Source organism: Parus major, chromosome 28 (assembly GCF_001522545.3).
Source record: "Parus major isolate Abel chromosome 28, Parus_major1.1, whole genome shotgun sequence".
NCBI classification, from domain to species: domain Eukaryota; kingdom Metazoa; phylum Chordata; class Aves; order Passeriformes; family Paridae; genus Parus; species Parus major.
The window spans coordinates 700942-726615 of record NC_031797.1 but is presented as its reverse complement, the minus strand read 5'-3'; the positions used below and the strand labels follow the sequence as shown (position 1 = coordinate 726615).

Sequence of the window (25674 nt, the reverse complement as noted above, 5' to 3'; positions counted from 1 at the left end):
GTCCCCCATCCCTGGGCAGTGCCAGTCCCCCATCCCTGGGCAGTGCCAGTTCCCCATCCCTGGGCAGTGCCACCCTCCATCCCTGGGCAGTGCCACCCTCCATCCCTGGGCAGTGCCAGTCCCCATCCCTGGGCAGTGCCACCCCCCAACCCTGGGTAGTTCCTGCCCCACGTGCCAAGCCACCACCAGGCAGCGCCAGGGGCAGAGTGCCCAGAGAGCACAGCTCAGCGGGCTCGAGGTGTCGTGCCGGGGCAGGTCTGGGTTCGTTCAGGCCTGGGAGAAATAGAGAGAAATAAGCAGCTTAGGGGGCAAATCCCGCGGGAGGAGATTACAGGGGGTGGGAGCGGGAGGGCTCCTGTTCGGCCACGAGGGGGTGGGAGCATCCCCTGGTGCTCCCAGCGCTATCAGTAGCACCCACTCCTCACAGTACAAGTCCAGGAACCGGCCCTATCTGGGCAGTGAGCGATTTCAAGACAGGATTGGGATCTAAGGGGGGGGGGGAAAAGCCTTTTTGCTTGTATTTTTGCCAAACAAACCCCCACATGCTGGGGCCGGCTCCAGCGGGTATCCACGGGGAAAGCACCAATAAAGTGGTCCGGCCAGGCAGCTCGGCGCTTCTGCGCCCTCCTTGAGTTTAAATGGCATTTTTGGGGGCAGAAATCTTGCCTGTTCCTGCAGGAGGCGGAGCGCAGCACGCGCACCCACGGGAGGGAAAGGGGGTACCAAGTGAGGGTACCCTGACATTCCCTGTGCCACCTCATGGAAAACATCATTTCCGTAATTCACACAAGCCGCAGCCCCAAGGAGCCGCATCCTCCCGCCGGGGCCCCTCGGCGGTTGCGGGGCCGGGCTGGGGGAGCACCCGAGCCCCAATTAGGCTCCGATCAAACGAGCCGGGGGTGCGGCGCTGCCGCTCCCAGCGCCAGCCGGCCTTTGTTGGCGCTCGGGAGGCCGAGGGGTGCCCCGGGCTGGCGCCAGCCTCGGCAATTATGTCATGTGAAAAGCGCAGCCCCCATTGAGCGCGTCCCGTCCCCCGGATCAAACCCCATTACTTCCGCAGCCGTTGCTTCATTATCTGCCGGCCGGAGCTCGCCTCGGCCGGGGCGCTTCACCCCATTAGCTGGGCCGGGGAGCCGGGGAGCATCGATTATGCGTTTAATGGCTTGTTAAAGGTTTAATTGTCACTAACGAAACAGACGAGCAGCAGCAGCCGGGGTACGGGGCACAAGGAGAAGGGTCTCGCCGGGGTCAGTGCCTCGCCGGGCCCACTGGCATCCCGGCCAGACCCGGCCGAGCCCGGGGCTCTGGAGACGTCAGAGTCCGGCCCGGGGGGGTCGCATTGGGGTGAGATCCCAGGCGGGTGCGGGGGGGCACCGAGCGGGGTCTGGGCCCGGCGGACACGGTGGGGATGGGGCTGGGGGCTGTTGTCAGCTCCTAAGTGGGAAGATTTTCTGGGGAAGCGTTTTGGTGGGGGGAGGGTTATCCCTCGTCTGATTTCTCCAGGAACTGGGGCACCCCTGGAACCTAGGACGCCTCAGGGTCCCGGGGCACGAACTCACCCAGGGATAAGTCCCGTCTTGCTATCCCAGCTGTGCTTAAGCACCTCAAAGGCACTGTGGACTCGGCCAGGCCCTGGGGCCATGCTGGCTTTTGCCATGGCTGTGCCCCGAGCTCCAGCGGGTGAGCAGATGGGGCCCCCAGAGCTGCAAAGCCACTCTGGGGACCCCTGAGCACCTTGTCACTACCACCCAGCTCCCACCTGGCAGGAAACAATGGCAAGGGATAAGCCAAGTGTTGGTGTGCCCCAGCAGCCCTGTTGTGAGCCAGGGCTCACAGCCGGGCCCCCCTCTCTCACCAGCCCAGGCCAGGGGCCTCGGGGATTCCACTGCTACCCATCCTCCCACCAGCACAGTTCTGGCAACCTTCTGCCATTGGCACCTCTGGGAGTGTTAGTGCGGGCACAGCCCACGAGGGACAGCCAAGCTTGTGACAAGCTCTTGAGGCCATGGTGCAGCACAAGCCAGTCCCAGCTGGGGCTGCATCAGGTCATCTGTGCCTGGACCTGGCCCACACCTGCACGCAGCATCCCAAGGGAGCAGGGCAGGAGGGTGTGCAGGGCTGCTCCCATGCCCCCAGGAAAGCTCTTTTCTGCAGAGGCTTGGCAACCACACAGTGCTAAGGAGGGCACAGCATAACTGAGGCCCCAGCAGCACCCGACTCCAGCATGCAGCAGCTGTCCAGCTTATCTCTTTACTCACAATACACCCGTGCTCTTGGTGCCGGCACATCTCCTGGCGTGACCGGCAGCGTGCCCCAACACAGCTAAAACATCCCCCCAGGTACTCCCTACAAAACTAGAGCTCTCTGTTCAGTTTTGTTTAAATCTGCAGCATTAAAAAAAAAAAAGCAAAAAAGAATAGTGGAAAGGGGAGGGGGTATGGAGAAAGGAGATGTCCAGCTGGGGTGTGGTGGGTGGTCTGGTGGCACAATGGGATACCTGAGCCTCAGCCATGTCCTCAGATGATCTCGGTGCCTTAGAAAGGCAAAGGGGCTCTCCTGGAGTGCTTTCCCCCAGCCATGGGGTCCAGCCAGCACCCTGACTCGCTCCCCCAGCACCACTGGTGCTGGGTCAGTGTGGGGAAGACACAGTCCAGCATCCCTGCCCGGTGCCAGCTTTGGTCCTGCTGAGCACCCACCGTCCTCCCTCACCCGCTGTGGGGCCGAGCCAGCACCAGGGCTGGGAGCGGCAGCCGGGGAGCTCGGAGGGGAGTGTTCATCAAATGGGCTGCCAGGTCTTGTCAATGGTCTGAATGTGCTCCTTGGCTTTCATGCGGAGCGAGGCGATGCTGGAGCTCCTCTGGTCCACCTCCTCCAGCGGGTACTTGTCCACAAAGGGGGTGCCGCACTGGTAGGGCGCGGGGGCCATGGGCTGCATGCCCTGCGCCATCGGTGGGGGGGTGTTGAGGAAGGAGTGCCCAGCGTAGGGGGGCTGCAGGGCCTGGGGGGCTCCCATGAAGCCGGGGATGCTGTGGACTGTGGTGGCGCTGGAGATGGGGGATGTCAGCCATGGGTCGAGTGGGAGGGAGTTGCTCATGGGCCCCACGTTGGGGGTCATGGGGGGCCGGTTGAAGGAGAGCACGGGAGTGTCGTGAAGCTTCATGGAACTGGCTTCCATCTTCTCCTGCCTCCTCCACTTGGCTCGTCGGTTCTGGAACCAGACCTGCGAGGTGAGAGCCAAGGTGAGCTCACTGTGCCCAGCTGGACCCTTGCAGTGTGCCTCCCGTGCAGGGTGCCCCATGTCTCTGCCCCAGACAGGGTGCCCCATTCTGCAGTACCCATGTGGAGTGCTCGAGATGGGGGTGTCCCATATGAGGTACCCCATCCCACAAGGGCTGTCCTGCAGGGCTCCAGCAATCTCAGCACCTCTGCCAGACCTCTTCTCTCCCCCAAGTCCCAGAGACCAAGGATATGTTCAAGGTGTGGAAAGTGAGAGGTGTATGCGCACAGCCCCTTCTGCTCCATGGGAAAGTGCACCCTGGCCCTGCAGGCTCCCAGCAGTCCATGGGACAATGTTATCTGACCTTCCTTTTGTAAGTTAAACAGCTACAGTTGCGCCAAAACCCAGCGGGAACGACAGTGACCAGCAACCCAAATCCTGTGGTGACGTCTGGCCCCGTGGGAACTGCTCATTAAAGTGCTGGTCCCCATGTCCCCAGAGCAGCACAGGGCACAGGGGGCTGCTGCAGGAGGCAAAGGGGAGGAAAGATGGATGGCTGGGTGGGAAAGGGGAGGGTTCCATGGGCTGCACTGGTGTAAACTGCATGTCCAGAGAAGGGAATGGAGCTGGGGAAAGGGTTGGAACACAAGTTAGATGAGGAGCAGGTGAGGGAGCTGGGGAGCTCAGCCTGGAGAAAAGGAGGCTTAGGGGGACCTTCTGACTCTCTACAACTCCCTGATTTCTGACAACTCCCTGACAGGACAGTGAAGCCAGGTAGGGGTCAGGCTCTGCTCCCAGGGAGCAAGGGACAGGACAGAAGAAAGCAGTCTCAAGCTGTGCCAGAGGAGGGTTAGGCTGGAGATTGGTGGAAACTTCTTCCCTAGGGCAGTGATGGAGTCCTTATTCCTGGAGAGACTTAACAAGACGTGTGGATGTGGCACTTAAGGACATGGATTGGTGGTGGCCTTGGCAGTGCTGAGGGAGCAATTGGACTCTATGGTCTCAGAGCACTTTTCCAACCTGAACAATTCTGTGATTCTATGAAACTGGTTGTTGCTCAGAGGTGTCTTTATGGTTTGGACACCCACAAAAAAGGCTGCACTGTCTTGACTGGGGCTTGAGGCCTTGGAAATTCACTTCATTTGTTTGGGGGTTACTTCTTTGGTTCACAGTGGGTTTGATACTTCAGCTTCCTGACCCTTTCTCCCTCCCTGATCTCATCCCATCAGTCCAGGCATGGTGGGGAGAAGACTGGTGGGACCCCAGGCTCTTCCCAGGCTCTGCTGACCCCCCATGAGCCTTTTCCTGCAGCCTAAGGAGCAAAACTTCCCCAATCCCACTGCCCCGCCAATTTGTCCTGCTCCAACAAGCTTAAAAACCTCAAATCCATGAGGATCTTGGACTTGGAAGGTCCAAAAGACCTGGAAGGTGCCATAATCAGCCAAGGTGGGTTTTTTGGCCACTTTCCCATGTGAGCAGCAGGAGGGATGGGAGCAGCCACCACCAGAAGACAGAAATATTTCTGAAAACCATCTCTGTGCCCTAGTGGAGCCTCTGACCTATGGGCCCAACTGGGACCTTGTGAGTCAAACTGGGACCCCATGGAGGAACAAGGCTCAGTCATCAAACCCTTTCCCTGGCTTTGTCAGGAGCTGCTGGCTCTGCAGAAATGCCAACTCCATCTCAAGCAATGGGGAAACTGAGGCACCGAGGGAGGCATTGGCACTAGAGCTGAGATCTGAGCAGAGCTCTCCAGCACCTCGGGGTCCCTCTGATACTGCTCAGAGACAGATCCACGGTGCTGGGATGCTGCCCTGCCTACCTGCACGCGGACCTCCGGCAGGTTGACCTTCATGGCCAGCTCCTCGCGGCTGTACACGTCGGGGTAGTGGGATTTCTCGAAGGCACGCTCCAGCTCGTGCAGCTGGTACGTGGTGAAGGTGGTGCGGTTCCGCCGGTGCTTCTTCTTGGGCTGCTCCTCCTCGGTGGTGGCCGGTGGGGTGGCCTCGCCGTCCCCTGGCTTACGCAACTCTCCCAGGTCCCCCTCACACTTATTCAGGAACATGGTGGCACCTGCAGGGGCACCGCAGAGTTAGGAGGGGTGTGGGGGCTTTGGACCCCACATGTGTCCCCAGTCCAGTGATGGATGGACAAGTAAACAGAGGGATGGGAAGATAGGGTGGCACTAAGAACAGGTTATGCAAAGGCATAATCCTCTCTGCCACAGCAGAGGATCCCAGGGCTGTGGTGTCCTGGGGGTTGATCCACGGTCCCGGGGACTGATCCAGAATCCAAGGGATGCCTCGCACTTGGCTCTGCTGTCTGATGTCACCAGGCATGTGCTAAAAGTCAGATTTTCTCTAAAATGGAAGATTTTATGAAGGTGCCATCACAGAGAGCCAACCTGATCTCTCTCTGCCCTGGCTTGGAGGGGACCAAGCCTAGGTTAATTCCCTCCTTCCTCCTCAGCTCCTCTTGTCCAGTCTCTTCCATGGTGAAGGCTGGCCCTGGAGCACTGGAGGATCCAATGTCAGTCCCCATGCTTGACAGGAGTGACCCAGCATTGTCCCCTGGCTAATAACCATTTTAGTGATGCTTATAAGCATTTTCAACCTTCACAGCATTTCATCTTTAAGCTTTTTATCCGGCATCTGAAATCTTCCTGCAGTATTTGCAGAGGATTAAGGGTCTCTTTCCACCGTGAGGATGTCAGCAGACATGGAAATGGGGCAGAAAACCGTAATCCTGGGGCAAGGGGAAGGCACTGTATTTCCCAGACCCGACTCACCTAATGCCTCAGAGGGAGTGGGGAGGGAAAAGGAGAGCGGCTTCACGCCGTGAGGGGGTAAATGGGGGTCCTAGAGGGCAGCGGGTGGGTGTCGGGTGTTGCCCAGGCTGTGCACACAGGGGTGTCTGTGTGGGGGTGCCCGTGGTGGCTGCATCTGTGCCTGTACATGGGCAGGGGCCTAGGGGTGCTCAGGGATGCTCTCAGCAAGGCCCAGGTGTGTGGGGAGAACGTGAAGTGGGCTGAGCATGCAGTGGAAGGCGTGCAGCATGTGCACGGTGTGGATGTGTAGGTGCAGGGATGGGGGTGTGCGGGGTGCTTTGTGCCAGGTTGGGAGCAGTGCTAGGGTGCAGTGCCTCTGTGCCATGCATGTAGCACATGCTGTGCAGTGTCTGCACTGCTGCACAGGGGGCTCAGGGTGTGTGCACAGCGCTCATGCAGGGTTGTGCACAGCTCTGTGGGTGTGCAGGGAGCACAGTGTGTGTGGGGCACACACAGCCTGTGAGCACAGGAGCTGTGGGAACGCAGTGTGTGTGCAGCATGTGCCGTGCACATGGCACAGACCATGCGGTGCAGAAATGCAGTGCCATTGGCAAGGCCAGTGCATTGTGCAGTGCCTGTTCAGCATGTGCTGTATCTGTGTGCAGTGCAGCCAACATGACCAGCATGTGCTGCTGTGGTGTGCTTAGAGCGTGTGCTGTGGGTGTGTGGTGTGGGCAGTGTGTCCACTGCAATCAGTGCATGCCTGGGGGCTGTGTGTGCAGTGTGTGCAGTGTGTGCAGTGTGTGCAGTTTGTGCAGTGTGTGCAGTGTGTGCAGTTTGTGCATGTGCAGTGTGTGCAGTGTGTGCAGTGTGTGCAGCTGTGCATGTGCCGTGTGTGTTGCACACCCAGTGGGTGCAGTACTCACAGAGGAGCTGTGCACATGCAGTGCTGTGTGTGCAGAGTGCAGCACAGTGTGTGTCCCTTTGGGAGCTGCAAGCCTCCCCTGGTGCCCCACAGCTCCTCGCAGGGTGTCTGTAGCCCTGGGGGCTCTGGGTCCAGCCCAGCAGTCTCAGGGTGCCTCAGGAGAGCCACAAGTCAGGGCAGGGGTGTTGGGTGCTGCACCCTGGGGTGTCCCAAGGCAGCAGAGAAGGGGGGGGTGCTGAGGGGAGCAGGGGCCCTGTGGTCACTGTGTGAGCATCATGGTGTGTTCCGGGGTTGGGGACACGGGGAGGGGATGGGGCCCCCCACTGCCATCCTGATCTCACTTACCTGCTTCTCATTTGCGCAGCTCTGCACCTGCAAGGAGAGGAGAGAGGGGGGCTGAGCGCCTAGAGCAACCTCCTAGGGTACAGAGCCCCCAAGGGATCCAGCACCCCATCAGGACCCCCATCAGCCCTGCCCAACCATGTCCCATGACCTCATAGAGCAATGGGGGGAGCCAGAGCTGGGGGGGGAGCTGGAATGAGCTGGGGCAATAGGAATGGGTGAGATGGGCATTGGGGTGAGAGAGGCTGGAGGGGCTGGAGATAAGATGGGGCAAGCAGGAGAAGAAGTGGGGCAATGGTGGGGGGACAGGGGTAAGGTGCAGAGATGGAGCCCCATGGTTCACCCCCTGACCCCATCAGAAAGCAAATGAGGAAAAAACTCTCCAGAGAGCAGCAAACCCCAACCTGGGAGCACAGATGAGCCAAGAACAGCAAAATCCCAGAGCAGCAGTGACCCAGCAGCAGGGAGGCAGCACCAGACCCTGTGGGATGGGGGCAAGGGTGGGACCCCCACCCCCATCTGCCTCGGCCTGGCTGGGGGGGCAAAGATGTCCCTGAGTGGGGAACTGGGGAAGCATTATAGATCAGGCTGGGGGGACATCAGCACCAACCAAACATCCCATATTCCTCATCCTCCAGGGACTGGCCTCAGGACTCCCAAGCCTTTGCCACCAGTGTTTTGGGAATCCTGCCTGGAAACAGGCCACACTGAGCTCAGGGTGGGGGCATTGCTAAAATCCGGCTCCCAAAGGGCATCTTCCTGCAGCCACTGTCATGCTAGCAGCAATTTTTGAGTTTAAGTTTTTAAGCTGCAAACCTGTGCTGGGAACCATAAGGATCCAGTATCTCAGGAGAGTTCTTACCCCCATCTCCTCTATTCCCCAGCTCATAGTTTCCCTGTGGGGGCTGCTAGCTGGGGGGAGGATATGGCTGCTGGTAAAGATGCCCAATAAAGCAGCAGAAACAATATTGAGCCCTGGTAAAAGTGGGTAAAAAACCTTACTTCCTGAGAACTGCAAAGCAGCAGAACATCCGTGAGGACAAGAGGCCTCCTCTGGCAGCAGGGGATGTGGAAGAGACAGTCCAGGGACAGCCCCAGCTTCCACTGGGACCCCATTCTTTGCCTTTGGAAGCCCATCTGGGTGCCAGAATTTGGCTCCCTGGGCTCAAGCCGCCTGGGACAGGTGGTAGGAGCATGGGTGACTCCTGCCCCTGGCTCTGTGATTCGGGGCGAGTGAAACTGGCAGGTGCCCACACCCGCTCCTGAGTCCCCAGGGAATGGTGCCAGCCCCGTCCCCAACACCACCCCTGGGGACACCCTGGGGACACCCTGGGGACACCCTGGGGACACCCTGGGGACACCCACTCCCTTTCTCAGCATCTTCCCTCAGCGCTTTGTCCCGAATTGGAAAAAAACGGCGTTACCTGCTGGGCCCAACTCGGCTTTTCCAGGAGTATTTAACTTTGCTGGTCCCTCCCGGGAACCAAACAAGCGGCTCAACCTCACCAATCTCGCAGCTTTGGCAGCCAAAGTTGCCTCTAGTCTTCTTATTTGTCACAGAACCGCCGTGCTAAGGCTCGGGAGAATCTTTATTTAGTGTTGCAGATGTCACCAAGGCACCGCAGATTGGAAATGAGTCCAAAGGATTAAGACGAGGTTATTAATTGGAGGCCTTCCCCTTTAAGAATGATTGACAGTTACTTTCTGGACAAGTAATTGCTCTAAATGTCCCCCCAGCACGGGTCCGGGGGGGCAGGGGCGGACAAAGCCCCGAACTGCCTTCCCCACTCGGATTGTCTCCCCACAAAGGCGTCCTGCTGGAGTTTGCCGTGTAATCCCCTCATTACGGGCGAGGAGAAAGAATTAGAAACAGGGGGAGCGGAGAAGAAAGGATGGAGGGGGAGGGGGCAGGATTTCCTTGGGCTGCAGAGGCTCTGCCCCAGGGATGGGGTCCAGGGCAGATGCCCCAAGCCTCGGTGGGATGGGGATGCTGCAGTGACGGGTGTTGTCCCCCCGGATAGGGATGGCATGTCTGGGGGTGGCCCTGTGACAGCCTGGGTGGCCCTGTGGCTCTCAGTGATGCTGCCTGCAGAGCCCTGCCCATGTGGGAAGCAGAGATGGGGACAGGTGTGGGGACAGGGATGGGGACTAGGCATGGGGTCCCACTGTGAGGACCCAGGGTGCAGACATGGTCTGGGGATCTGCTCTGGGGTCTGGTTGTGGGCCCAGGTGTAGGGACCAGCCACGGAGACCACCCCCCCTGAACAGGCTTGAGAACCTGGTATGAAGACTGGGCAGGGAACACTCACGGGGACCAGAGCAGAGGGACCAGGCAGGGGGGCCAAGTGTGGGAAGCAGCCATGGGGCAGTGCCCATAGGACCAGGTGTGGGGATGAATCAGGGGCATGGGACTGAACACTGGAGCCAGGCATGGGAACACTCTGTGGGGACCAGCTGTGGGATCCAGCCAAGGGGACAATCCCTGGGGAATGCCCATGGGCCCTGGCCTGAGGGGCTGTGGGACAAAGGCAACCAGGCTGAGGAGCAGGACTACTATTCTTCTCCCCACTCCCACTGCTGCCCCTGGGTCCCAAAGAATGATGGAAACATCATGGTGGGGTTCCTGGGCTGTGCTGGGGGATGTGCTTGCCCACAGCTGCCCACAGCTCCCATCATCTGCAGTGGATTTTGCCCTTTTCTTTCTTTGCTCACTTTTACTTTCTCCCAAAACCATCTTCCTGCCACCTGTAACCACCGCCGCCCCCGGACCTGTCTGGGTTTCCTCCCACTCCCTTCCCCTCCTTGCCACGCTTCCCCTTTCGGATAGCAAATGTCACTGTGGGGCTTTTGGACCCCAGCACCCTGTGCCAGATGGCTGCTGGCTCCTAGAGGGTCTGTGCCCTCTGCACAAGAGCTGCTGTTGGTGAGACCCCACAGCCCACTCTGTGCCCTGGTGTGGACCCCAAGGCCATCCCGTTGTCCCTACCCAGGTTATGAGGCTTCACCTGCCCTGTCTCACACCTCCTTGGGGACAGTGTGATGTTGTCTTGAGGATGGCACACCACCGCCCCGGGGACAGTGTGCCGCCACCCCAGGGACACGCTGGCACTGCCCTGAGGATGGCAAGACCACACACCAGGGATGGCATGACACAGGTGGGCCATGCGGCCCCTGGGGGTGGGGTGACACCCCCATGCCATGCAGTGCTGCAAGAGAGTGCAGGGGAGAGCAGGGAGGGGCTGCCTGTGGAGGTACCAGGGACATCCCCAGGGCAGGGGCGATGTGTGGGGCCCGGGGCGCAAACTGGACCCCACTTGCGCCCGTGCTGGCCACTGTGACGAGCGCAGGAGCCGCGTGCCCCTCACTGATGCTCCCCCAGAGCGCCCCAGCGGCCCGGGGGGCAGGGAGGTCCCCGGGGTGCCGGCTTTGGGGGCAGGGGACTGCCCAGCTGCCCGGCCCCGGCGCTGGGTGTGCCGTGCCGGCCCCACGGCCACCGCAAGGTGTTGCCTCGCCCGGGGGGAGGCAGCAGGCTGATTTGCCAAATGATTATAATTGCCTTTTAGGAGCAGATAGCAAATTGATTTGCTTCCTTGTCCAAGGCCCGTAATCACTTCATCACTTTAAAATATTAATGCTATACTTCTTTGCTAGTTTCCCAATTACCCTAATTGAAGGCAAATTGGTTAAGAAGGTGCAATGCAGAGTATCAGGGGGTTTAGTTCACTCAAATGACAGTTTTAAACCTCCCTAATCCTATTAGCGCGCAAAGCTGCTAACGCTTAGAGACGCTGCGTCAGCTTACCGGGGCGGTGGGGCCGGAGGCGGGGGTCGGGCCGGGGGGCGGCCGGGGGCCACCGGCCTCACGTGACCAGCTCGGCCGGGGATTTATCACTTTTTTAGTTCATTAAGAGGCCTTGGGCAGGCGGGGAGGCAGCAGGGGTGACCCAAAAGGGTGCTGAGCGGGAGGCAGGTGGCAGCATGGGGAGGGCGGGGGGGCAGGACGATTAGCCAAGGAGACCTGGTGGAGGGTCCTGACCCGAATCCCAGCTGGCGCTGGGAGTCCCTGTGCTGGGAACACTGGGAGAGGGCTGCCCATCAGCCCAGGATGGGGCCCTGATGTGGAGCCGGGATGGAGGACTGAGGTGGTGGTGACAAACCTCAGTGCCACCATCCCAGCAGCTGGCACTTGGTGGCGAAGCCAGCCCTGAGGAGAGCAGCGATGTGGGGTGGGATCAGCGTTGTTCTGGGTGCCGCAGCTGCTAACACCTTGTCAGGGACCTGGCGAGGGACTGGCGTGGCCCAGACGGTTCCATCCCCCAGGTGGGGTTTCTGCCTGAAGGGAGATTTCCTAAATTCTGAAGAAAAGCTGGCGAACGGGATTGGGAATAGTGGCAGAGACATCAGGGATGATGAGGTCAGCAGAGACAGTGGGGCCAGCAAACATCAGGAGGCTCCCCAATGTCAGGCCCAGACAAGCCTGTCTCACACTCTCTGGGATGCACCAGCAGCCACCAGCCCCTGGACCTGGTACCCAGAGGTGTTCCAGGGGAAATTGGGCACCTCGTGCATCCAGGGACCTCCTTGCTCCGCGTGCTCCAGCTCCTCAGCGGCGGCTGAGTGCGATGGCTCTGGTGACAGTGCTGAGCACTGTGACACAGCTCCCAGCCCCCTGGATCCAGCTGCCCGTCCCAGCCCGGCCGCCGGGGCCGTGGGCAGCCCGGCAGGGCCGTCCCCGAAGCCTTTCCGGAGCAGATGGCAGCGGCGTGGGGAGGACGGAGGCGGCTCAGCGCGTCCTTCCTTTCATGCACACACAGCATGAAATCACACAGTGATTCCCGGCGGCTCCGGCTCCGGCGGGAGGTGCCCCTGGGGCCAGCGCTGGCCGAACATTTCACACGGGTTCAGCGAGCTTAGTCCTCGGGGACAGGCGACTCAGAAGATTAGACCTCGCTAAAATAGGCAGGTATTAGTGATCTCAGCAGCCCCCGGCCTTCCGGCGCGGCGGCATTTAAGCCAGCGCTGCTGCTGGAGCGCCCAGGACAGAGTCCCTGGCGGGGCAAGAGGCGGCCGGGCGCCCTGGCCTGGCCAGAGGGATGCCCCTGCTGCTCGCACTGGCAGAGGATGCTTGAGCATAGGAGTAAATGCTCCACACCTTCTCCCGGTGCTGTCCCCGAGGGACAGCCAGGGTGATCACTGGGTCCCAGTGGGGGCTGCTGCAGAAGGCGGGGACGGACCCAGTGGCCAAGCATCCTGGGCTGGTTGGTGGGTCAGGGGACATGGGGCAGCCCGGCTCCAGTCACCGTGTCCCCTCAACAACCAGGACTGTACGGGTGCGGGATACGGCGGGACGACCAGAATAGTGCCGGCAAATGCTGTATTTATTGAGCCGAATGGAACCTGGTGCCAGGGCTGGTGATGGGGGGTAACAGTCAAGGACCTGCCCCATACGGGCGCTCACACCAGGAGCACACCGAGGGACCTGACCATGACGGCTGCACACGCTGGGAAAGCTAATGGGAATGGTTTCGGGGAAGAAAATCCACACCTAATATGTGTATCGGGACCCGCACTCCAAGTAAAGACACCCAGAGCCTCTGCACTCCGTGGCTCCCGGGGCAGGAGCTGCCGGTGCCCCCGGGGCGGGCACGGAGCTACATCAGGGCGCACTTTTCCTTCACCTGCTCCGCTCCGCCCAGCGCTCGCCCCCGCAGCGCCGGCAGCTCCACCTCCCGCAGCTTCGCCAGGAAGGCGAAGGCCCCGGCGCTGCCATCCTCCTCCTCCTCTTCCTCCTCTCTGTGCACCACGGCTGCCAGGTCCTGTGGCAGCTCCACCGCACCTCCGGCCACGCGCACCTGGGCGTCGTCCCGCTCGTCCTAAACGCGGTGGGAGAGGGTGTCGGGCGGGGACAGACACGGTGCCTACCTTGGGGGACGGGGGACAGAGAACAGCCAGTCCTAGGGTGCTGGGGACACGGGGGCATTCCAGGACTGTCCAGTGCCAGACTCGGACGCTGGACGAACAGTGGGCAGGCAGCAGATAGTCAGAGACAGTGGCCGTCTGCTGCCCTCTTCAGGAATCCCTCCCATCCAGGGCAGCCATGGGCCCGGGACTGTTCTGGGTAATGTAGGGTCAAGGGGAACCCCCGAGGTCTGCAGACAGGCTGGTTCTTACCTGGGCCAGGTGGTACTTGTCCCGCAGGTGCATCCGCACCGTGGCCCGTTCTGCCTTCCTCTGTGCAAACACCTTATCCCGCTCGATCCTGCAGTAGGTGCCACACCATCACCCCCACCTCACCGAGTCCCCCAGGTCCCCTGATATCACCCTGGTCCTCCTGCAGAGCAGGTCTAGGGCAGTAGGGAGGAGGTCTGAGATCCCCAAGAGGGTTAAAGTGAGGATGTGGGACCAGGAGCCACATCCTGTGCACCCAGCTCAGCAGCCAGATTCAGAGGTGCTTGATGAAGGTGCCCATTGCAGGGACTTGCTCCTCCTGCAGCCTCTCATCTCCCTGGTGCTGAGCTACTGGGTTCCCACAGCACCTGGTCTTGGGGAGGTGGGACCTTAATCCAATCCTGTGCTGACCCCCCGTCCCTTGGTTCCAAGGGTGCTGGGCTGGAACCATCCTGGGATTCTGACACCTGAAGGTTTTCCTTGTCACCTGTGGTGCACGAAGGTGCTGCTACAGCCCTGTGCCAGCACCTCCATGGACCTCCCATGCTGTGGGGGAGACACACTGAGAAGCACCTTCTGTGCACTGTCTCTTGCCCCAGCTGCCTCCCTGTCCCCGTCCTGTGCCACCCTGGGGAAAGCCCACAGCAGGTGGGATCCTGATTCTGGTGTGTTGGGGGACCCTAGTGACCCGCCCAGCCCCAGCAAAGCCTTACTTCTCCTCCAGCAGCTGCCGCTGGTACTCCTCAAACTCCTCGCGAGCCACACCGTTGGGCAGGGCAGCTGCCTTGTCATCCTTGGGGGCCCCCTTGGGTGACTCGTCCTTGCCCCTCTGGAAGCTCTTCAGGGCAGCCGTGAAGAAGGAGGCCATGGCGGGTGGGTGCTGGTGACAGATCTTGCCCCAGGGTGCCCACCAGGTCCCAGTGCCTGCAAGGTCAGTGGGACCAGCCCCAGGGGCACCGCGGATCAGGGGCGGATTAAGGCATTAGGAGGGGAAGCCACAGCCAGGGTGGAAAGACCTTCCCTTTGCTGCACCCAAGGGTGCTTGCAGGGGACAGTGGCAGTGTGGGAGGACAGCAGGTGCTGCCACATCAGAGTGATGGGGAGGTGGAAGGAGCCATTGAACTGCAGCACACACTGGGTCAGGCTGAAATACCCCCCATTACATGGGTCCCAACTTGGGGCAGCAGCCATGGGGCCAGGGCAAGCCCTGGGGAGAGCCCCATGCCGTGGGCACCCAGAACTACAGGGGGATTGGTGGTGCAGGATGTCAGCACAGAGGAGACACAAGAGGATTAGCCGAAAAAACACAATCGAGGGCCAAAGGACTGGCAGCAGATGAGGCAGTGGTGGGTGCGCACCCACCCGCGCAGCAGCCTCATGCCCCCGCTAATCCCTTGTCCACCAAGACTCAAGATTGCTTGGGAGCCTGCAGGGCTGGGGGCTACCCACTGCTGGGGATGTGCCCTGTGCCTGTAATCTATACTAAAGCAATTCCCATACAGCCTCTGATTAAAGCATAATCCCCTGCTGCACAGAGCCCCGATGGGAAAGGGGCTGGATGGCACGGGGGCTCCGAGCTCCTGGTCCCCCCAAAGCCTTTCACTGGGCTTTGTCAGGCCCCAAGTGAGAGATCGGCCTAATTTCACCCCAGGATGCTGTTGAGCTAGTTTCTTTGGTTTAATCAAAGAGTCCAAATCCATGGGGTTTAGCTGGCTGTGCTGGCATCCCTGTGTGGGGCTGGGTGCTGGGGCAGCGCTGAGTCAGGATGGGGTCTCATCCTCCACCGATGGAAATATCCAGTCCTGTCTCTCATCACGGGGAGTTGCAGCTTGAAGGGACCCCACATGCAGCATCTGCTCCTGGGGCTGAGCACAGGGGGTGTGGGCATGGCTCCCTTGGGGTCTGGGCTCCCCACTCTGGTGGGTCAGGGGAGATCAATCCCATGGAAACATTCTCTGGGCTGTAAGGTGGGTAGAAGTACCATGCTGGGATGGAGGGAGGCTGCTGCCCCATCTCCACAGGGAGAGAGCAGCACCACAAGCCTTTCTTTCTGTTCCTGGCCCCAATTGCCCTACCACTCCCAACCCTGGAGGGTCTTGGGGCTTCAGGTCCTGGGTCCTGGTAACAGGATGGGGGTTAAATGTCCCTCAGGTGCTTCAGTTCCTTCTGCAGCTTCTCTGTGAGTTTCTTGAAGGACGGGCGCTTGCCTGGCTCCAACTCCCAGCAGCTCTTCATTAGGGTATAGACGGTGGGTGGGCAGCCCTCGGGAGGATCCATGCGGTACCCCTGCTCCAGCAGCTCTGTCACCTCCTTCAGGGCCTGCCAGGATGGAGAAGCCAGCTGGCAACCCCCTTCCCTGCTCTGGTCAGGGAGCAGTGGGATGTCCCTGTCCCATCAGTGCCAGAGGGGTGTAACCTGTGGTGTTCCCTGGCACAGTGCTCACCAGCTTGGGGTAGGGTGCCCGTCCAAAGGAAAAGGTTTCCCACAGGAGGATCCCGTAGCTCCACACATCCGACTTGGAGGAGAATCTCTGTTGGCAGCAGGAGATGGGGAGGCTGATGCCAGCTGAGGGCTGCACTGTTGGACCCCATTGCTTCCCGAGGGCAAGACAGAGGACATCAACTGCCCCCTGCCCCCTCCCCCCAGCTCCCATGATGTGAACACCCCCCAGTCCCACCATCCTGCCCCAATTCCCATTGCGTGCCTGCTCAGGACAGAGACAGAATTTTGTGAGATGCAGGGCTGACTGTACCAGAGGTCACTGTGGGGCAGGGATGGGGCAGGGAAAAAGGAGGGGCAACCCAAAGGGGTGAGATGCTTTGGAAGGACCCTCAGGCCAGCCCCTTCCCTCTCACTGTCACTCACGTTGTGTTTCAGGGCCTCTGGTGCCGTCCACTTCACAGGGAGCAATGTGGCATCTGCACCCTTGGGGTTGACCCGGGCCAAGCCGAAGTCGCTCACTTTGGCCACGTTCTCCTCAGAGATGAGGATGTTGCGGGCAGCCAGGTCCCGGTGCACCAACTTCTTGGACTCAAGGTAGTCCATGCCTTGAGCCACATCCCTGCCACAAGTGAGTGAGACAGTGTCACCGTGGGGGCCCTGGGGCCGCACAGGGGGATGCAGGATCCCAGCCCAAAGGAGAGAGAGGGACTTACAGGGCGAACAAGAGGAGCTGCTGGGTCGAGACGAGCGCCCGGCCCCGTGTGCGCAGGAAGTTCACCAGGTTGCCCTGACAGGATAAAATGAGTCAGGACCAACAGGATGAGGCTTCCAGGAGACTTTGTCTTCTACAGGTTCTGCAGTGCCTGACATCTGTGATGACTCAGCCCCTAGACAGGGATATTGTCCCCAGTCTAAGTGGTGATGCGTCCCACAGGCTGAGGAGCAGCCAGGTGCTCTCACCTTGCTCATGAATTCCATGACAATGTAGAGGCCATTGTGCAGGATCACTCCCAGCAAGCACACAAGGTTTTTGTGCCGGACCTTCCTGGAATGGAGGAGATCCGAGTTAAGGAGGTGCCTGCTCGTCCTGGGCCACGAGGCAGGGTTGGGCCACACCTCCATGAAGCACTCACGTCATGGCAGCTGTTTCAGCAAGGAAGGCCTGGGCAGTCACATCACACTTGATGTTCTTCACAGCCACCCTCTGCCCCATGTACTCGCCCTGCAGGACATCTGGAAGAGCATGGGAGAGTGAGGCTGAGCCCCCCATGCTATGAGATGGTGAGGGGGATCAGGCAGTGCCATCTGGGGAAGCTGCACCTGGGGAACATCCAGCCCCATCCTCTCACCTACCTCCAAACTCGCCTTGCCCAATGCGGTCTCCAAGTGTGAGGTGCTTCAGGTTCAGCAACCAGCCAGCTGGGCATGGGCACAAGGGCAGGTTAGCAGGGGCCACCAGTGCAGCCTTGTCCCTAAAATGCAGACCCAGCCCCCTCCCACTATGCCCTACCTTTGGCCAACTCCTCCTCAGCTGATTTCATCCCAGATTTTGGTTTGGGCTTCACCAGCTTGGTGCAGATGGCTCCCTGCTCCTTCATGTAATGCTGCCAAGGGATGAACAGATGGAGCTGATGCCAGCTCTTACCCTCAGGCTCAGGGTGTGAGTCCAGGGAACAACTTTGGGATACTCCATGAGACCGCACTATTGCCACCCTAGAGGGCAACCCATGTGTCAGCCTTGTTCCCCTCTGGGCACAACCAGAGGAACACCATGATGGACACAAGGGAATATGAGATTCTACCAGTTGAACCACAGGTTCTGCTGCAGCAGCTGAGGGCAGTTTGCAGAGGTGATGGGAGCAGAAACAGCCAGACAGGATGGGACAGGATGGGACAGGATGGGACAGGATGGGACAGGACAACCTTTGGAGTTTTAAAGTGGGGCTGGGGCGGCTGAGAAGGGAAAGGAGCCACCCAAAAGTTGTGTCTAAAAGGAAAACATGAGAGTGAAACTCTCTGGAGAGCAGACAGGGTGAGGGATGGACAACTAGGAAAAACTCACTGGAGGGGCAAGAGCTCACACAGGAGCCTGGGAGCCCTGTGGGGTCAGCAGGTGAGAGGGACCTTTGGGTGGAGTGAGACACAGCAAAATGCCTCAAAGTCCAGAGGCCACCAGGGTCTTCCTGCTATGTGAAGCATTGAATAAGCAGGGATAGGGGTAATGTGGGCCTTGGCCAGGGACTGGGACTGCAGCTGGCACAGCTGGTTTGCAGAGACATCCTTGGGATATCCCAGATCTGCCCATTGTACCCCAAACTGAGTGGGAACCACAAGCCTTTGAAGGGGATAGGGAATTATAGCAGGTAATGAAAACCAATGGAAACCACCCAGAACAGGACAAGGACCTGTCTCTGTGTGAGCTCAAGAGGTCCTTGCCCTTCTCTGGCTCCGGTGGGACTCTCTGCCCAGGGGGTCTCACCTCAATCATGTCAATGAGGTTGGAGAAGTACTGCTGGCTGTCGATGCTGAGTGTGTTCTCCTCGTGCACCACGCGGTAGTGGATCACCTCCTTGCCAAAGCTCACGCACAGCACGTAATCACCAGGGTGCCGGACAGACTCACGCACCAGGAACAGCCCATCCTCAGGGGGCTGCAGCTCCTGCACTGCCTCCATCCCTGAGATCTTCCCATGGAACCATCTGAGGAGAGGGGGCTGAGCCAGTGGGCTTCCCACAGGGGCAGCAGCGAGATGGGGAAAGCAGAGCCCCTGCCAAAGCTACACAGACCCCTCTCCATGGGGTCCATCCAAGCTGGGTGGGCACAACTAAGGGTCCTTAAAGCCAGATACTGGCCCCTGCAAATCCCTCCATCGCCAGGGATGCTCTGTCCCCAGTTGCCCACCCAAAACATGCATGGGGGGAACACACTGGGCTCATCTGCTGTTGCAGCTCCCAGGGGCTCAGCTGAGTCCCCTGGGGTCCCCTCAGACACCCCAGGCGTACTCACGGCATCAGGCTGAGTTTGGGGTCGGCGCGGATGGCCCCGCGCTCCCGCAGTGCGCTGGCTGCCAGCAGCCCCTCCTGCCCCGTCTCGTTGTGCCTGGCGCGGTACCAGCCTTTGCCCTGGGGACAAGAGGGTGTCAGAGCAAGGGAAGGAAGGGGGGATCCCTCTGGGAAGGAAGGGACTGGCTCTGGCAGCTGAGCTGATGGCACTGGAGTCCCATTCTGGCCATGCCCTCTCAGCACAGCGTGTGCCTGAGCACCCACAGGTCTCACCTCCACAGCCTCAATGATGGTGACCATGTCACCCTTGCGGAAGGCCAGCTCCCGGGGCTTGGGCTTGCTGTGGTCATGCTTGGTGACACACTGCGTCCCGGGGGGCCAGTGCTTCTGCAAGGAGAAAGCAACGTCAGTAGGGACAGAGAGCTGGACCCCTCTGCTTCCCACAGGCACCAGAGCCAGCCCCAAGGACTGTCTGAAGCCCTGTCTGGGGACCAGGGGCACTGGGCATGAGCCCTCCTCCACCCCACTCTGGTCCTGGGGGGATATGTCCCCCCAGCTGGCACTGCTGGTGTCCCTGTGCAGCCCCGCTCACCCCAGACATGGCAACCGTCAGAGCATCAGGGACTCCCTGTCCTCTCCTGCTGCCACCTGCAGAAGAAACCAAAGGGACTGTGGAGGGTCGGGGCTGAGCTGGCTTGGCCCAGGTCACAGCTGCTGTCCCAGACCACAGCTGCTGTCCCACAGGCTCCCCTGGCCAGTGCAGCTCCTGTCCCTCACACAGCCTCGCACCACGGGATGGAGGAAAAGGCTGAAAACTCTGCCAGTGCCAGCTGTGTCCTGGGGACACTCCTGTCCCACACATGGATGGGAGCAGGACCCAGCACTCCTGCTCTCTGCCTCTGCCATCAAAGAGGGGCCCCAGCTCCCACCAGCTTTGCTGGCACAGCAGGAGCCCAGCACCACAGCTGTGTGGGAGTAATGTGGTTTTACCAGGAACTTGCTTTTTCACCTCCTCTTTCAGGAGCTCTTAGTCACCATGGCCCTGCTGATGTGGGATGCAGCAGGGCTGATGCAGGGGCTGCCTAGCAGCAAGGACAGAGACAGCAAAGGCTGGGCTGAGGTGGGACTGTCACATGCACTGGCTGTGGGATGATTGTGCAATGTCCCTGTGATGCCCTTGACACCAACTGGTCATGCTGGGATGCATATGACAGCTTTGCAATTTAAAATTGCGGGTCTTTTCATACTGGAGTCCTTCATCTCCACTGTCACCTCCTTAGGAGGATCATAGAATCAGGGAATGGTATGGTTTGGGACGGATCTTAAACCCCATCTCATTCAACTCCATGCCATGGCAGGGACACCTTCCACTGTCCCAGTGTGCTCCAAGCCCCGTCCAGCCTGGCCTTGGGCACTGCCAGGGATCCAGGGGCAGCCCCAGCTGCTCTGGGCACCCTGTGCCAGGGCCTGCCCACCCTCCCAGCCAACAATTCCTTCCCAATATCCCATCCAGCCCTGCCCTCTGGCACTGGGAGCCATTCCCTGTGTCCTGTCCCTCCAGGCCTTGTCCCCAGTCCCTCTCCAGCTCTCCTGGAGCCCCTTTAGGCCCTGCAAGGGGCTCTGAGCTCTCCCTGGAGCCTTCTCTTCTCCAGGTGAGCACCCCCAGCTCTCCCAGCCTGGCTCCAGAGCAGAGGGGCTCCAGCCCTTGGAGCAGCTCCGTGGCCTCCTCTGGACTGGCTCCAGCAGCTCCACGTCCTCCTGATGTTGGGGGTCTCAGAGCTGGAGGCAGCTCTGCAGCTGGAGTCTAATCAGAGCAGAGGGGTAGAATCCCCCCCCTCTCCTGCAGCCCCTTCCATCCCATGCTGTGGGATGAGCTCCTTGGAGCAGAGATGACTTTGCTCCTTTGGAAGGTGAGTCACAATCACCACTCTGCATCACTGGTGGTAAACTCATCTCTGTGGCAGTGAGGAACCAAGGTTTATCTGGTTATGCCAGCCCATATCCACAACAACAAAACAGGGACAACTGCAGCTGCTACAAGGTTATTATCAGAAGGCAGCAGTTTTGTCTCTACCAGAAGCCACTGTTAGCCAGCACTGCCATCCCCTCACCTTGCAGCCCATTCATGGCACACATTGTCCTGGTGGGGCTGGAAAGGTCACCTTGTGCTTGTTCCCCAGCAGGCACAGCCAAAGGTTGATGTGATTGGGTGCAGCTCAGATTAATTCCAGGATGGTGAGGACCCCATGAACACAGAGCTTCAGAACAAGGTCTGCTCCACACCCCTGCTGTGGCACATCCTGATCCAAAGAGGGACGTGCTGGCTGAGCCAAGAGGGCTGATGGCAGCTCTGACAACTGTCCTTTGTTTTCTGCTGCTCCAGGACAGAAATTTCGGGTGAAAAGCAGCAACTGTTTGGTCAGTTCTGCCCCCGTGTGCAGACAGCAATTGGTGCTGGGAAGGGACAGATCCTCCACTCAAGTACCAAAGGGAAGAGCTTCTCCTCTGCCCAGTTAGCCCTGGGGCTCGGGGTGGTGGACACACACCACCACATGCCATTGGCAGAGCCTGGCCACCAGCCAGTGCCTCACCCAGGCACCAGCAGGGACAGCAGTGAATCACCTTCCTCACATGCCCTGTCCTAAAGCAACTCTTTGTTCCTGGAGGTGTTTGATCCATGAAGTTCCCATCACTGGAATGAATGTTCCCACAAGCAGAGTATGCAGACAGAAAGCCTGAGAGAAGATATTTGCCCTCCTCTTTGTTTTGGGGCTGTTCTGTAGTTTTATGAATTGGTAAACCTGGGTAATTGCACTGAGGCTGAGAAGCACAGAAACATACTGGGGGTTGGTAAAACTGTCCCAACCCTGGACTGGAGAGCTCAAGCTTATTCCCAGTGCTGAGAGGTGCCAGACCTGACAGCACTGTGACAGGAGGGGACACTGCCTGTGGAGGCTGCACCTCTGGATGAGATGGAGCCGACACATTGTGCACTCCCCTCCAGAACACGCACGGCTGCACTGGGTGTCAGTCAGACAAAGGGAAGATACAGCTCCTCTGCTGGAAAACAGGTGACACCCGGGCATTCCCCCCACTGCCCACCGTGCTCAGCACTGTGCCCATCCCTGCCTGCTGCCAGAGTGGACAGGAGGACACCTCATCTGCCCTCAGCGCCTCTTGGACCTCGCTCTTACCTCAGCAGTGGCCATGTGGAGCCAGGGGCAGCGATGTCAGGGGAAGCTCACAGCTGAGCCTGGACTTGGATTCCTGAACTCCTGGAGAGTCTCTTTCCTTCTTACACAGAGCCAAGCACTACATTTAAGGGTAGCTCCCAGACAGAGGCAGGGCCCAATTTCCTGATTTCTCTGCTGGTGAGGCTGTGATGCAGCGTCCGGGCGGTCCCTGTGCTGGCACCGCCTGCGCCCTCAAACCTCCAGCAGAAATGACTCATTATTTGACAACACTTAGATCAACTTCTGCCCTTTGAGGGCACAGTTATGAACCCTTGATAGAAAGGAACTGGAGTTTACCAGATTCTGTCCCCTGTGGCACTGTGGGGAAATCAGTATCCCCCTGCAAACAGGGACAGTTGCTGTCACCACTGCTGGCCTGGCCAGAGCAGTGACAATGGTATGGGTGCCTGTGGTGGCAACAGCTCTCGGGGAGGCTGAGCCTCAGGAGAGGAAGAGCTGGGACCAGAGATCCCCAAGTGTAATTTTGTCTCAACATCGACTCTGTGAGCCTCAGAGCAAGTTGATCGTGGCCACTCTTTGCTGTTCCTCTGGGGGTGACAATGCAGAGGCATTGCAGGTTGGGACAGGCAAAGGCAGAGAGACCTTAAAACGAGTACCACTGTTAAAGAGATGCAGCTTATCTGTATCCTGCAGCATCCACAATGAGTTGGGAGGGAATAACTGCCTCTGCAGTTCATCCCAGCCAGAAAACCAGACACCAGCTCTGCACTAATGTTCAGCATTTCCAATAATCTGAGCAAAATGGTGAAAAAGAAGAAAATGCAGTTGTAGGCAAACACCAGACTTCATTCAGGGGTCTTGGGATCTTTTTGGGTGTACTTTAAAAAAAAATAAAAATAAAATTATGTTTAAGCCTTTAGAAAATATTGGCAATTTAAGGGCAAAGGCAGTGTAGAAAAAAACTAAGTTAAACTAGTTGGTACTTTCAGGTCCTGGTTATATCTTTTGATCCACAAACAACTTCCCTAAGCCATTCAAGCCAGACTGTTCATAGGATTCTTGGGGTGGGTTTCCCCAGGAGCACTCCTTGCATTATTCCCTGTATCTGTAGGGATGGATCCTTAGGAACCTGGTCTGTTCAGGCTGGAGAATAAACACGAGTTCATCTGTACACCTCTGAGCTGCACTCCCAGGATCTGCACAAGGCTCCCTGTGACAAACAGAAATGTTTTGTACTTTTGGGTTTTGCCACATCCGGCTGTTGTTACAGACATGACCATGGCTGAAGAACTTGGTGTCACACACAAGGAAACACTCCCCCAGAGGTAATAAATGGGCTTTCCCTGTCCTCCTGCACAGCCATGTGCTTCTGCCTGAGCTGCTGTTCCCTTTACATCCTGGCACATGCCACCCAGCCAGAGCCTGAGCCTTTAACACACAGGACCTCACACTGCCTTCTCCCTTCTGGTGCTACAAAGACAATGCCTGGCTCGGTGGGTACCACTGAACCCCACATGCCTGGGTCCCTCCAAAAGCTACAGAGCCAAAACATTGGGACTGTGCAGCCCCTCCAAAGTTACTGTGTAAATGGGCATTAGTATGGAAAAGTGTCTCACATTCCTGGCTGAGGCTTTGTCTACTCACCAGTCTTCCTCCTGGCATCCTGCATTTGGATGAGAGGGAGAGTGAGGCTCAACATCCTACAGAGCAAATTACTGAGCAGTGCCATTCCTGGCAAAATCAAAGTTATCCAAAGGAGCAGAATTTGGAGGTGGAAAGATGGGCAACAATATTTGTCAGGAACAGCACACATTTTGTACAAAAACCCAGCTCCTGTCATCTCAGCAAGATCTGGGCATTAGCAATCCCTAACCCACAGGCTCTCTTTTGCCAACTCAACCCCTTTCAGTTCCCTTGGACAGTACCATTGGATTCACCAGAAATGTACCTTCCAGCCTGAGGTGTCTGCCCTGCATTTCAAACCTTCAAAAAGGGAACCAGAAAATGGCAATAAGTCATAAGAGCAAACATGTCTTTGACATCCAGTTTCCAGCATTTAAAGGGAACGTCACTGACTGAAAGCATGATTTATCAAAGCAAAGATTTCTAAGTCCATCCAGAAACATAGAGTCACTGAATGCCAGAACAGTTGGTGTTGACATTGAATAGCATTCCTTTTTAAATCCCTGCCATGGGCAGCGACACCTTCCACCATCCCAGGCTGCTCCAAGCCCCGTCCAGCCTGGCCTTGGGCACTGCCAGGGATCCAGGGGCAGCCCCAGCTGCTCTGGGCACCCTGTGCCAGGGCCTGCCCACCCTCCCAGCCAACAATTCCTTCCCAATATCCCATCCAGCCCTGCCCTCTGGCACTGGGAGCCATTCCCTGTGTCCTGTCCCTCCAGGCCTTGTCCCCAGTCCCTCTCCAGCTCTCCTGGAGCCCCTTTAGGCCCTGCCAGGGGCTCTGAGCTCTCTCCAGAACCTTCCCTTCCCCAAGCTGAACACCCCCAGCTCTCCCAGCCTTTAACACACAGCTTTCATCATAACAGTCTTCAACAAGAGAAGCTGAAGCCTGTGGCAATTCTCTTGTGGTGGTATCACATCAACCAAAGCATCCACCTCTGGTTCTCTCCATTGCACTCCTTTTCCAAGTACCACCATGACAGCACCAAAGCCATGTTACAGCTCAGTCCATTTTGCTCAAAACCACTGAGAAGGAAGTGTCTCCATGTCTGTACCACGCTGTACACTGCTGCTCCCAAACAGCAGCCCCTGAAGCCCAGGATCCCAGGATCATCCAAAGGATGGTGGAAAACTCCAAACCCACACAAGAAAACCTGGCAGCTTCAGGCTCTTCAGGCTAGAGGGCAGAAATCTAAAGTGATAAAATGTTTAAAGGATACACATGATACCAGAGTGTGTGTGGGATTTATATCTTCTTTTTTTCTTTTTTTCTTTTTTTTCTTTTTTTTTTCTTTAATATATCTCGCTATATGTTTTGCTGTGGGAAGAGTTTCTTCTAGAGCAAGGAGTGGGAGGGAAGGAAACATAACAGAAGGAAAGGAACTGTTGCTACAGGCAACTCAACTCTTACACAACACTGAGATTTCTGTAGTGATTATGGAATCACAGAATCACAGAATTAGTAAGGTGGGAAAAGACCTCCAGGATGATCAAGTCCAACCATCAGCCCAGCAACACCTCCATGTTCACCACTGATCCATGTCCCTGGATGCCACATTCACATGTTGTTTGAAGACTTCCAGGGATGGTGACTCCACCATTGCCCTGGGCAGCTTGTGCCAGTGCCTGACCACCATTTCCATGAAGAAGTTTTCCCCATATCCAACCCAGACCCCCCCTGCTGCAATTTGAGGCTTTTTCCTCTCATCCTGTCATTTGTTACCTGGGAAAGAGACTGACCCCCAACTGGCTCCACTGTCCCATCAGGGGTTGTACAGTTTTGGAGAATTATAGGACAGCAAAACTCCCTGCAATGGACTATTTAAAATGCAAGATATCAGACAAACCCAGCACTTATTACAGGCAAAAATTGCAATCATATGAGCATTATTTCATGCATGCAATATGATTACTATGCTGTATCTCTTGTTTGTAAT

General features: G+C 58.2%; 3 protein-coding genes across 5 annotated transcripts; all 3 read right to left on the bottom strand.

The window, feature by feature from the left end:
- Positions 1–2067: 2067 nt before the first annotated feature.
- RAX2 (retina and anterior neural fold homeobox 2) lies at positions 2068–11028 on the bottom strand. 2 transcript variants are annotated; one of them, XM_033520198.1, is made up of 4 exons: positions 8676–11028; positions 7255–7281; positions 5040–5290; positions 2068–3220 (listed from the first exon to the last, which is right to left on the bottom strand). In XM_033520198.1, the coding sequence occupies exons 3-4, from the start codon at positions 5280–5282 to the stop codon at positions 2777–2779; spliced, it is 687 nt and encodes a 228-aa protein (XP_033376089.1). In that variant the 5' UTR covers positions 5283–5290; positions 7255–7281; positions 8676–11028; the 3' UTR covers positions 2068–2776. The 2 variants fall into 2 exon arrangements, with proteins under 2 accessions (XP_033376089.1, XP_033376088.1); XM_033520197.1 differs by having other exon boundaries at positions 7255–11028.
- A 309-nt stretch (positions 11029–11337) lies between these two features.
- On the bottom strand, positions 11338–14982 carry LOC107215626 (complexin-3-like). Its single transcript, XM_015651958.3, has 3 exons — positions 14133–14982; positions 13423–13510; positions 11338–13124 (listed from the first exon to the last, which is right to left on the bottom strand). Exons 1-3 carry the CDS (start codon positions 14285–14287, stop codon positions 12903–12905), a joined length of 465 nt encoding a protein of 154 aa, XP_015507444.1. The 5' UTR covers positions 14288–14982; the 3' UTR covers positions 11338–12902.
- Positions 14983–15083: 101 nt separating this feature from the next.
- On the bottom strand, positions 15084–24242 carry MATK (megakaryocyte-associated tyrosine kinase). Of its 2 annotated transcripts, XM_015651957.2 has the most exons (13): positions 22058–24242; positions 19456–19511; positions 19137–19250; positions 18868–18983; positions 18341–18560; positions 17372–17465; positions 17215–17280; positions 16995–17094; positions 16822–16906; positions 16575–16648; positions 16285–16480; positions 15863–15949; positions 15084–15738 (listed from the first exon to the last, which is right to left on the bottom strand). In XM_015651957.2, the coding sequence occupies exons 2-13, from the start codon at positions 19462–19464 to the stop codon at positions 15556–15558; spliced, it is 1344 nt and encodes a 447-aa protein (XP_015507443.1). In that variant the 5' UTR covers positions 19465–19511; positions 22058–24242; the 3' UTR covers positions 15084–15555. The 2 variants fall into 2 exon arrangements, with proteins under 2 accessions (XP_015507443.1, XP_015507442.1); XM_015651956.2 differs by lacking the exon at positions 19456–19511.
- Positions 24243–25674: the final 1432 nt, after the last annotated feature.

What these genes read in the sequence shown, in the direction of transcription:
- RAX2 (XM_033520197.1), bottom strand. Translation starts at nt 5,282, where the DNA reads ATGTTCCTGAATAAGTGTGAGGGGGACCTGGGAGAGTTGCGTAAGCCA. An exon ending in TGCCGGAGGTCCGCGTGCAG is followed by an intron (nt 3,221 to 5,039) that starts GTAGGCAGGGCA and finishes CTCACCTCGCAG; the next exon opens with GTCTGGTTCCAGAACCGACG.
- LOC107215626 (XM_015651958.3), bottom strand. Translation starts at nt 14,287, where the DNA reads ATGGCCTCCTTCTTCACGGCTGCCCTGAAGAGCTTCCAGAGGGGCAAG. An exon ending in CGGCAGCTGCTGGAGGAGAA is followed by an intron (nt 13,511 to 14,132) that starts GTAAGGCTTTGC and finishes CACCTACTGCAG; the next exon opens with GATCGAGCGGGATAAGGTGT. An exon ending in ACAAGTACCACCTGGCCCAG is followed by an intron (nt 13,125 to 13,422) that starts GTAAGAACCAGC and finishes CACCGCGTTTAG; the next exon opens with GACGAGCGGGACGACGCCCA.
- MATK (XM_015651956.2), bottom strand. An exon ending in TGAGGAGGAGTTGGCCAAAG is followed by an intron (nt 17,281 to 17,371) that starts GTAGGGCATAGT and finishes GCCCATGCCCAG; the next exon opens with CTGGCTGGTTGCTGAACCTG. An exon ending in GCTGAAACAGCTGCCATGAC is followed by an intron (nt 16,907 to 16,994) that starts GTGAGTGCTTCA and finishes CCTCCATTCCAG; the next exon opens with GAAGGTCCGGCACAAAAACC.